Below are 12,367 nucleotides of genomic sequence, written 5' to 3' on the forward strand. Positions count from 1 at the left end.
GCATACACCTGGTGTCCCAGGTGTATGCAATTACCAAAAAGGAAAACCAGCATATCAGTGTTATAGATTGCAGGAACTGAGCTTTGTAATTGTTGTTCTTTTGCTGTATGCATGTAAGACAATGTGAAAAAAGGTTAAAGCAAGCAAGACTCAAGCAGCAATGTGTTTGTGAAATGTAGCATTAAGCTTATTGGCTCTAACAAGGCTATGAGATATTCTTTCGGTTGCTGATTAATGAATGATGTAATATTTGAACAAGTTAATGAGCTGTGTTGATTTCATTAGATGTAGGAGTCCAAGCAGTGTTACCATAAGATGTTTTCACGCAGTTACATTCCTGAACATTTACAAGATGACATAAATTTACTGGGGTACCACAATAGAACTAATTTTGTTGCTGCCCACGTTATGTGTGCTTCCACCGCAAATCAACTTTGCTGACATTGGGAAAAACAAATTGGATTTATTTAAATATTTTCTGAATATTTTGCAAAAAGTGAGAATGCATGAAAGAGATTGCTACCATTTTCAAGGGACGTACAGTTTTATCAGAGAGAAAATCTCATCTATGCAGCAAAATCATTAAGGAAAAGGGTAAAATGAATTGTATCAAATACTACTAAATGACCGTTAAAAGATATACTATGGAAGATTTTCATATATATATATATATATATATATATATACTTCCTCATTCAGTGGCGAATGTGTTCATGAACAGTAACCATCAATCCTGTGTAGAATTACATTACATGTGTAAAAACAGCACAATGTGTTTGTAGATGATGCACTACATTATATTAACAACCCAAGTGGTTCAGTTTAGATGCATATACTGTACTGTATTTGCTTTAGGCATTCAAAAGATGGCAAAGTGAATATGTTTCTTTGCACATCATTTAAAAAAAGACAATAATGTTCACCTTCATTTATTTTTCAAGTTAATTTCAAATACATATGCACAACAAATCACTGTTATTGCCATTCTAAATGTATTTGCGAAAATGATTTTAAAAAGTTCTTTAATTTTTACTGTAATTTACTGTAATAAAAAAATGACTGTATAGGCATGTACAACATTTGGCAGGATAATTTAAAGTATACACTGTTTGTAAACGCACTGTGGAAGCTGAAGCCAGACAAGAAAAAAAGGCATATAGCATATTTCTGGGCTATGTTTTCATTTTAATTACTTGGACTTAAAATTATCTTTTGTGTATGACACAGAACATTCATGAATGAATATGAATATAAGGTTTAAATTCTTGTGGATAAGAGGGACTTAAAAAACACTTACTTAGACTTAGATTAGATGAGACGGGTGTATTACTGCTGGGAGGAACAATTTCACAGTGGACGTTGAGGACAGACAGAAGTAGCTCTATGTTAGACCAAAGACACATATAGACATACACTATCACCACGCAGCAAACAACAGTGGGTTCTAGGCCAAACCGCACTCCATTTGAAAATACATTTAGATGAGTGCCAAGTCCAAACTGTCAGTAGAAAAGCGCTAATATTATCTCTCCATCCCTCCCTCTCTATTCGTCTTCTCCACTGAGCAGAAGACAACGCATGACGCACACATGTGGCATCTCTGTCACTCCATAAAATGTTCCTGCAGAGGTTAAGCCAGCATGAAGCAGAAGAGACGGCGCAGTCAAGAGTGGCGTCAGTTTAATAAAGACGAGACAGCAGATGGACCAGAAAAATATCCAGCTCAAGACAGACAAACTGACTGGCAAGACAGGGAGACAGGTAGAAAGATGGAATTAGAGCTTAAGACAAGCTGGAGCGCAGGCAGCATACAAATGAGAAAAAGGGCTGAGAAAAGCAGATATGCACTAAGAGAGGAAGAGCCACGGAGACAAAGTGACATGCACGCCAAGCAGGCTCTCTCCCTCAGTCATCACTTCAACACCACAACACCACAAGCGACTGCAAAACACATGGGACCGCTCTGCCTGCACAATGGGCTATTATGGGCCTGTGCAGCAGAACATACGCACAAAAATCAGCTTTTAGCACACAGGCCCAAAGTGGCTGAGACTTCAAAACAAACAATGCTACATGTGTATTTTTGATTGTAACTACTCTTTTGGGCGATAAATATCTCTGCAGATCATCTGACTTTGTGTCGCAAACATACACACGTGCAAGTGTGTGTGTAAGTGCGTATGAAGTGGTGTCTAGGCCGTGGCAGCGTCAGGAAATTCCATGGGATGTTTTCAATAAAGCCGGGTAGCGGCAGCCAGAAAACTGGCAAATGAAAACCTGCTGAAGCACACCACCACAGAACTCCAACAACACACTGCGTACCCTCGCAGCGCTCATCCACTCTTCAGCACAAATGATAACTCTGCATGTGCTCAAAAATGACGAGTGTGCGTTTGTTGTTTGCGTGTGATAGAGGGAAAGGGCCACTGAGAATGCATATTTTGCTGAGTGAGTGATGGAAAAATTTCATTGAGGCTTGTATCTGTTTACAATAGCAACAGAACAAGTGTCCAATGTGTGTAAAGCTTGTCTGCGAGCATGCTTTCCCTTTACTGCTATCATCTGGTGCTGCTGTGTCACTCTGTCCACAGGGGAAACAGTGATGCGCTCACTTGGCCTCACTAAGGCCGCTAACGTCATGCTACGGTGGGTGCCTTTGGTCCCCATTACATAATACTGATAGCGAACAGCAGTTACCACAGTGGTGTAAAGGAAAAGGATGAGAGACTGTGAGGAGACAGACACTTTGACATTTCCCCCCATCTCCAGACTTTAGGCTGCTATTAATATCTAATAGACAGCTATGACAGTGGTATCAGTGTTCTCATCTAATGGTGCATTCTCACGCTCCTCGGTTTGCACAATTTCCCGAGTTGGGAAGTCGTTCGTCCAACTTTGGCGTGTTCAGCAGCTTTAGGAGGTAATGTGGAAACAACCCAGACACTACAAAGAAGATTGTATTTTATTGCTCGGAGCATTTAAATTATAGCTTTTTCCAGTATTATTGCTTAACCTGACTTGTTATCAGGATTAATAGTAATAAATAACTTTTTTAACTATGTAGGTCACTCCAGGTGGGAAGCAGCTAATGATTACAACTAGGGTGGAGTCTTATACTTAAATAAAACAACTATCCGCTACAGATAATGCACTTTTTACAAGTATGAATAAAATTTGTAAATATCCCTATATCCCTAAGGAAAAATCCTAATTTGGTTATGTGATAAACTTGCGATGAAAAATGATCTGAAAGTCCACTTTGGGATTGTTCTATAAATAATTTTCTAAATATAATAAATATAGCAACTTCTGATCAATCTAAATTACTGTCAGGCTTACTAAACATCAACTTACAGGTAGGCCACACCCACATCTGATTTAAAGTCAACCCAAGTTCAGCGTAAACCTGCTCATCCAGAATAAAAACACAGATACGGATAATTAAGTTGGTTTAACAGATTCATACACAGATAATGGTGTAACTGCTTAACCCTAGTAACAGCCCCTACCATATCATAAATTACATGTGAGCAAAAAAATGGATATGCAATATGTGAATCAATAAAAAGTTCCTTGCCATCAACCCAACATTTACTTTTTATCCGACATGTTTCTGCGCAATATGACGTCAACCTAGCAGGACATATAGCCTACCGAAATTTTATCTGACCTTCTGAATCGTTGTTTTCTGATTTGAGGGGGGCATTCACATGAATTTTCTCAATGGGGAAATTATTCATCCAATTATTCAGACATCACATCTCAGCAAGGATGCAAATGAGCTTTTTTAGCGGTAATTTTATTTTCACCTTACGATGTTGTTCTGGCTAACATGTTAACAAGCCGTTTCCATGCAGCAGATACAGAAGAAATATCATTTGATGTAACGTTATTGGCAACTCAACAAATATCACTGACAGTCCAATATTCAGTCAATAACAGTTTAAGCTCTGTTTTTAATTAGATAAATCCTGCTAGCTTTTTAACAAGCAAATTACTATTTCTTGTTTGTTCCTAGGCTAGTAGCGCACAGTGGCTATTGCTGAAGAAACTTTTGTGACTTAAAACTATAAACCAATTTACTTTAAATAGTTGTACAGCTGTAGGGTTAAGTAATAAGGTTCATAACTGCAAGTGATGTCTTTAAAATGAAAGGTCGTCATTTGATCCAATGGCAATAAAAAATACTGAATAGCGGAGTTTTGCTGATGTATTGTAGGCTTAATGTACGCTCACTGCTTAAGAATTCAACTATTCATATTTTCTGCATCGCTGACTGAAATATGACTGTAACATGTGAGACCGGGAGAGTCCAGTTGACTGAGTTGCTTCTGTGGACCATCTATATAAAATCTTGGCCCAACAGTGAGCTCTGGTGAGGGAGTAATACTGCTCAGTCAGTCTCTTTTATACTACCTGGGGTAATTCAATTATGCCTGCTGGAGCTCTTTCCCGTCTGTAATTTGTATTAATAACCTGTTGGCGAAAGTGAAGAAAATAAAGAATGTCTGTTACAACATGTGTGTGCATGCAGATGTGTGCAGGATGGAGGAAAAAGAGAAAGTGCTTTAGCAAGTACAAAAGCATACATTTTGAACATAAAAGTACTTATGCTACAGGAAGGTGTAGGTGTACAGTACAGCGAGAGGAAGAGGGGGAGGCTGGGAAGCAAGGTGGTGAGCTGAGCAGAGATGGATTTCCTGCCTGAACCACTTTATACACACGTCGTATAGTTTAATTACCCTGTGAAAAAACTCCTGGACCGGACTACGACATCGGTAACTCTAGAGGGCCTTGACCTGAGCGCTGCCCCGGCTCTTTCCCGACAGTCCTGTTTTCCTTCTGCGCTCTGGACAAGGTTCAGGCTGAAAGTGAGGGGTCCAGAGGAAAGGCAGCTAGAGGGGCAATTAATATTAATCTGTTGTTCGACAGAGACGCAACCCGATAAACACAAAAACAGCATATATAGACACAAATAGAGAAATTACTGTTCTGTCAGACAAAGCGCACAGGATCATCACAAGCTAAGACTATTCCATTGTATAATCCACAAGAATAGGCCATGTACTGCGCCTGCTGCCTGCATATACTCACGTCATGTTAATGTGATTTTTGAGATCTGTCCATAAAGATTGGATTTTATGTGATCACATTATTGTACGCCCACATTTGGCTTTAAAAAATAGCTGTTCTACATCTCCCAGGGCTGTATTTATTTTAAAATATGTCTGGACAATCTTAACCCTCACACCTCCTACTCTCTTTCTTTCTCTTCATCACTCTAAATATGCATTGTGGTTAGATTGTAATCAGACTATAAGCCTTTCACAAAGCAAGCTGACCACTTCCAGAACTACTTCTTAAAATCATGAAGTGCAAAGTCAGATTTCTGGGAGTCCAGGCTGTCACTTAATACGTCCTGGCATCATTGGATGATAAAATTTCATGGCTGGTTACAGCCGCTGGGATACTGGGACCAACAGGGACAGTTACAGGACCGTAAAGACATGAGTCAGCGTCCTAAAGACAGAAATAAGAGATGCGAGAAAGGAGGCTTTGTGATTAGAGCATGGGAGAGACTTTATTAAGCTTGATTTATTGAGCCTTTTTGCATCCTGTTTTTGGTATATCTAGAGAAAAGTGTGTCAGCTGAGCCAACCAATGGCGCCCCCAGAAATTTTTCATAGGGGTGGCAAGATGGGGCCAGTGAAAACAATTTAGTGCTGCCGCTGTGCTGCTTAGAGCCTCTGATACTTTATTGTGAGTGGTAAGTCACCAAAAGAGTCTTAAAAGTCCACACTGTTCATAAAACATTCAGGATGCTCAGGCCACTGCTCCTTTAGCTTTCAGCCACCCTTGTTTTTGCCATGCGTACTGGAATGACGCCATTATGTCAACGAATTGAAATATTGTTATTATTACGACACTAATATTTCTTATCGTATTAAAAATTATAGTGGCATTATCGTGGATGATAACTGACAACATCATTTGGAGCCAGCATCTGCGCGGTAGCGATCTCCATGGCATCGAGTTCACACTCATACACCAATTGCAAGTAGTGCCATTGATGGCGAGCACTCTGATTGGGACATACAACTGTCAATCATGTGGGGATGTTTTGGTTATGCCGTTGAGAATCATCGTCATGTCGTCCATCTTTATATATACGGTCATATGTTAGGCGATGCATTATTCTTCAAAAAGCCTGCTGCCCTTTTCCTTAAAGAGAAAAAACCCAAATGCACAGCTTTAATTTGAAGGTGATAGTTAGGTACAAAACATTTACCGGGAACAAGCCTTTTTAAGTTTAGGGGAGACTGCTGGCTAACTATAAAACCTGTTTTCATTCAGATATCTTGAGGTGAGAGTTCAAGGGATCCCTTTGAGAATGGCCATGCCAGTTGTTCCCTCGCCAAAATTTGTCCTAAATTTGGGGTGTTTTTACACCCCTTCTCGAACATCTATGCTAAAATGGTTGCAACAAATAGATGCCATAAGTTGTCTAGTTTGAAAAAGTAGCACTGCCTTTGTGCTAGCTTAAAAAATGAGTGCGCCACAGCCTCTTAAATACAGTGATATCAACCTCCAATTATTTTGCTAGTTGGGGGCCAGCAATTGTACAGTGAGGGCCATGGCCCCCCTTTGATTGCTGCTTGGGTGCACTTCTTTTGGATGTGCATTTTCAGGAGGTTAGAAACTACTGGTGGGAGACGCGATGAGTGTGGTAGACAGATGTGCAGCTGGATTCACTGTAAGAGCAGGAACACATTTGTGCTGGTATATTAAGTAAACGTTGTGGTGAAAAAGATTTCGTTTTAATAACCTGTATTCGAGATCTGCAGTGAATTAGTGACAGGTTTTAACTGTGTGGTCATAAAATTTGAACTTCACGTGGCATTGGTGAAAGCACTCAAGACATCACAGTGAGTAGCCTACATGGTTTTGAAAGCCTTTTTTTCAATTATTTCATCTAGTTTCCTTTTATAAAGTATGTTTATGACTTCCATTGCCACAACTTTCCAAACCTCTAAAAATCATTATCATTTGATCAGTATTTCAGTAATAGTTTAATCGCAGTCTTGGTAAATGTTTTGAAATGCTCTAAACATATTGTAATCGAAATGTATTTTTTTATTACCAGGTTTTGATTTCCTTTTTTAGCTTCAATGTTCTCCTTAAATGAACCTAGAGGGCAGCCCCAGTAACTAGTTGCGTAATTAGCCTGTAACGTAGTAAATCAGAAACTAATTACATGCAGATTGTGAGTGCAAAATTGAATGAACGTGCTGCACGGATTTTTCCCGTGCTCTTTCATGTACGTAAATCTGGCCCTCATTGCCTCTGCTTTCCCGAGGCCTTTTCTGAGTGTGCTGTGCTTACTCTGTGCGTATGTGTGTGCTTGTATGTACGCTATAAAGTATGCAAATTACAGATATATGCGCACAAGTACTAAATGCAAGTTTAAGTATGAACCCAGTGTGATCATGTGTGTGTGCGTGTGTGTGTACAGAGCAGGCTACAACTGTAATGGTTCTTATCACTTCACACTAGCTGTCAGTTCTCTCTCACACAACGCTGCAGCCTGTTGGTGACCCCACACACATGTTCACCTCCAGCAGGCCAGCTTTGGAGGACACAGTGGAAAGCTACTACGTAGCCGCCGTACTGACTGGCAACCTCTTGGAAAACATGAGGCTGCAACAGAGCAGATTTTTAACGGTCAGATATGCCTGCTTTATTCGGAAAAATGTGTGAGTGATGCACATGTAAAATTTCAGTTTATTGTAGATTGGTCTGAACACTGTAACATACCATCATATCGCTATCTTTTCCAAGTTGAAATGCTTACAAGGAACTGCTGGTAGTCTGTTTAATGTAAGCTGACAACGTGTGAGACTCAGGCACATACACAGTCACTTATTTATCCACACAGGATTTCTTGGCTGAACACCGTTCTTTTTCTCAGCACTGCCCTTCTACACATTTAAACAGATATACATATTCATATCCAGGAAATGCCCAGTAAAACAATCAATGGGAATTTATACTTAAGTGCCTTTTTAGACTTAGGCTCTCTCTATACATAAAATAGATGTTATGGCTTCTTGTTAAAATGTTAACTGTTATGTCACTAAAACTGATATTTAAAAAAATCCCTCTAAGGTGCAGATATTTAAAACTCTGGTTTCTGTCTGTGCAAGTGGAGAAGTCAAACAGAGCTTTCTATTTGACTTCTTTTGATTTAGAGCATCTGCAGTTTGAAATCTGTCAGAAACAGCGGTTTTGGATCGGACCTGGTCAGACCGGAAGATGGTGGGACACGTTCCAGAGTGGGAATGTTGCTGATGAGGAATCAAAGGTAAAACTTTAGCACGTCCAGTACACTGCGTGTATGTTTGATAGAGCTTCTTTGTCCTTACAGCAAACAGGAATAAATGGTGATGAGATCTCATGTAGGTGTTTTGAAAAAGGTAAAGCTAGCCTGTACCCTTTTCTACCTGTAAGATGATTTAGACTGCCTAAGACAGCAAACAGCGGCAAGCATTTGGGGTCATTTTTGTGTTCTTGTATGGAGGGAGGTAGTTTGTAAAACAAAGGTTGTTTGGACAGAATTCATTTTTTTAATGGAGAGGAAAAAAAGTTTAAAAACGATCTGTATATGTGTAGACAGGGCCTAAAGCACTTAGACTTTTCACACTTGGAAAAATTGTTATTTTACCATCTTTATCTGAGGGGATTTAGTCATTTTTTTAATTATGTAACTCCCATTCACAAGCTCAGTTTGGCGTGTCTGCTCACTTGCTTGAACTGAACTCTTACACAATAGTACAGTGCTGCATCAAAGCTTTAACTTTTCCTTAATAGTATACAAATCATACAGATGCTATCCTGCAAATAATCAAGTATAACATATGACAATAACATAACACCTCTTTGATCTCAAAAGTAACACTCAGTAATTTCAGCTTGCTTTCAACAAAAGCCAAAAAAATGGTCTCCCAGCCTGTGGCCACAGAAAAATGCTGTCATATCCGACCCATCCTTGTGCATGTATTAAACAATGCAGAGTTGTTAACAACTTGTAAAAGGAAATATGACTCTCCACTTCAACTTTTTAGCCGTAGGAGCTGGACTGAGTTTGTGGACTTTCTGAGGTTCACATGATTTTGATTGTTTCAAAAACACAGTGTGTAACATGAGAGGATTATCATCAGCCCTTATTGCTTCATCTATGCACACTTCAGAAAAACACTTATTTAAGTAGTATTACACAAATTCATTCCTTTATCGCAGTCTTAACTTACAGTGGACACAGAGAGAGAGCAGCTGGATGGTGCAACAGCAGCCTTATCCAAACAGCACAAAGAGCACAGGGAGCAAAAAAACTGCTCAGAGGGAGGACCTAGGCATTTAACATTAATCATACACTGTGGCACACACACACATGCACACAAACACACACACACATGCACACCCTAAAGGCGGCACCACCCATTTTCAGATGCACAAGCACAGACACACAGTCATACAGTAAACAGACACCCACCCACCACCTGCTTTTGTGGGCAAACACTTACATGTGTACACACACAGACACACACACAAGCGCACACTCCCCTCAGGTCACACTACACCATTCAGGAAACATTAGCAACATTAGCCAGGAATGCTAATTGAAACAAACAGCTCATGGTTTCTTCATTTCTGAGGTGGGAGCTGGCTGTAATTGAGACTTCTGTGTGTGTGTGTGTGTGTGTGTGTGTGCGTGTGTGTGTGTGTGTGTGTGTGTGTGTGTGTGTGTGTGTGTGTGTGTATAGACACCCAGTTTTTCATGCCAGAGATCTGGGAACCATTGTACACTATTATTGTCCTGCTTTTTCTCCAGCTTTGCTTTCAAACACGAAAGAGAGCAAATTATTCACCATAAACACACATTAGTGCTGACAGATTCAGTGTTCCAAACCAAAGCAAACCTGATCTCTCTTTCACTTCACAATTACATGCAAACACACACTCTCAGCTCCAATGAGAATGTATTTGGAGAGACCTCGTTTAATGCAAAATAGAGATTCAGGTTGGAGATGGAGTCTTATATTGTTTGGCTGTTTAGGGAGACATCCTATAATCAGCAGGGCAAAGGCTAGCCACTGTGGCCTATAATCCTGTACCTCACCCTAAACATCCGCCATGATATATCTGATCTTCTCTTACCTGCACCAAATGCAAAAAAGTACGTCTGGTTGGGATTTCTCTGCAGCAAGGCGGATACACGGCGAGCCATTCGCTCATTGCGTTTGTAGATGAGCTCCTGGCGGAAGTAGCTGTCGATCTGCAGGGCCGTCATGCGGTCATGAGCTGGCAGGGAGCTGTTGATGAAGTGAGGCAGCTGAGAGAAAGAAGAAAATTTGAGTTAAAGAACATTCATGATGAAAATCCAGAGCAGAATAAAAAGCTCATGAATCATTTGAAGCACACATCAAACACAATAAAGAAAGAACTGGTGTTAAAGAAATTGAGAGGGATAGAAAATGAGACGGAGTGAAAGAAGAGGACGGTGTTGGTGACAACCTAGCAAATGTGCGTGCCTGTGTGAGTGTGAGAACTGGCAACCAGGAGCGTTCGTGACATGACAGCTTGACAGAAAATGACCAATGCAGCGCTCAGGCTGGTTTCTAAATGAGACAGCATCAATGAATGGAGGCGAGAGAGGGAGGAGAGAAAAGTGTCAACACCGTGAGTGTGTGTGTGTGTGCAGGCTGTTGTAGCACATTTTTGTATGTCACTGGGAACACTAATGTGTTTACATATGTGTTGGTGCACGTTGGGCTTGTGCTTGTGTGCATGAGTGAGTGTATCCACCAGTATGAGTGTGTGAACGTGTGTTTAATTGCTGTGTGATTTATTAAGAGCCAGGCAGCCAGAGACAGACCATGCTGGCTCCACTCCACTCTTGGCTGCATCAGTGGATTCAACAGGCTGTTAATCTGTGAGGATGAGCGAGGGTCTGTGGTGGGGTAGCTGGGGTTTGGCATCGGGGTCTCAGCTGTCCAACACAGAGACACACCTAAACACACACAGTCTGCATTTCTCTTTCTTTAGTTCTTTCACTTCCTGTCAGGGTATCACTGTACCTGTATTTGACTTTTTCTGGCTCTTATTTTTGATATATATGCAATAAAAAATGAAATATTACTGATAGGTGAAATCCCAGTACACCAAAGTACGTTTCATTTGGTCTGTTCCTTCTTCCTGGGATGCTATTTGCTGTCTTTTTTTGACCTAGGACTGTTTTTACTATTATGGTGCCGGAATTCTTTTCTGTGTGAAAATGACTTTTTTGACCTTTTTTTTTTGTTTTTATGCATCCCTGCTGGCAATAGCTGCAGTTGGAGGTCTTATGTTCTCGTGTTGCCCATCCGTGTCATTCTCATCAACGCAATATCTCAAGAACACCTTGAGGGATTTGTTTTCTCAAATCTGGCAATTTCAGGAACTTAATTTCAGGAATGAACTGATAAGATTTTGGAAGTCAACGGTCACTGTGTTTTGCAGATTGTATAGATCCTCTGTGCATTTGGGGGATACATGTGTGACCATGTTTTTACAAACATGGATGTAAACTGTGAGTGCATCTTGAGTGGTAAGCAGAGGCTTACGAGTGCGAGGCAGTACTTCTACTTTTTATCAGAGAATCAGAATGAGAAAGGATTAATTGAAAGCCAAGTAGGTTGTTACCTACAAGAAATTGCTTTTTGGTGCAGACATAAAACATAGAATAAACATATTAAGAGGAATAAACAGAAAACAAAGTACTGCAACACTCAAGGACACAAATATAAAATGGAAAAATAACAATAAAAATATGACAAAGATATTTCAAAAAGTTCTACCAAATATGTACAACATAGCTATTTCAGAGTCAGTATTGACCAACCTGAGGATAGAAGTGTCATAGTTATGATCCATGCTACCTTTGGAAGCATTTACAAGATTACAATAGAATTTGGCCTTGATATTTACAGTGATTTTGATATTACATCTAGCACTTAATTCAGATGTACACTTTGACCCATTACATGTTTAAATTCATATCCAATTTTTTCTTTTTTTTTGTCACTAGTTTTATTGAAAATCAGGTAAGGGTGCAGTAGGTTTCACTGCCTTTTACTCTGTATTTTCTATCCTCCAAACTGACCTCTGAGCAGTCCTCCTCCCCTGGTACTAATATTTCTGTTAGATCTCTGTTTCTGTCCTAACTTTGGCCATCTTCCTTCACTGGGCTCTCTTGTACAGTCAGGCGTACACGTGAGGCTACCTTCAGTCCAAGACAGAAAAAATTGAAAAGATGGAGGGGTCAGAAAAA

At 40.1% G+C, this 12,367-nt stretch overlaps 1 protein-coding gene across 1 annotated transcript in view; it reads right to left on the bottom strand.

Annotated features, from left to right (window-relative positions):
* The window catches only part of trabd2b (TraB domain containing 2B), an 83,626-nt gene that overhangs the window by 16,381 nt on the left and 54,878 nt on the right, over positions 1-12,367 (bottom strand). Inside the window, exon 4 of the mRNA XM_042484051.2 lies at positions 10,216-10,390. Coding sequence (XP_042339985.2) covers positions 10,216-10,390 — 175 coding nt within the window. The remainder of the gene's footprint in view (positions 1-10,215; positions 10,391-12,367) is intronic.

The sequence above is a fragment of the Plectropomus leopardus genome, chromosome 5 (assembly GCF_026936395.1).
Source record: "Plectropomus leopardus strain MGB_pleo_1.0 chromosome 5, ASM2693639v1, whole genome shotgun sequence".
NCBI lineage: Eukaryota > Metazoa > Chordata > Actinopteri > Perciformes > Serranidae > Plectropomus > Plectropomus leopardus.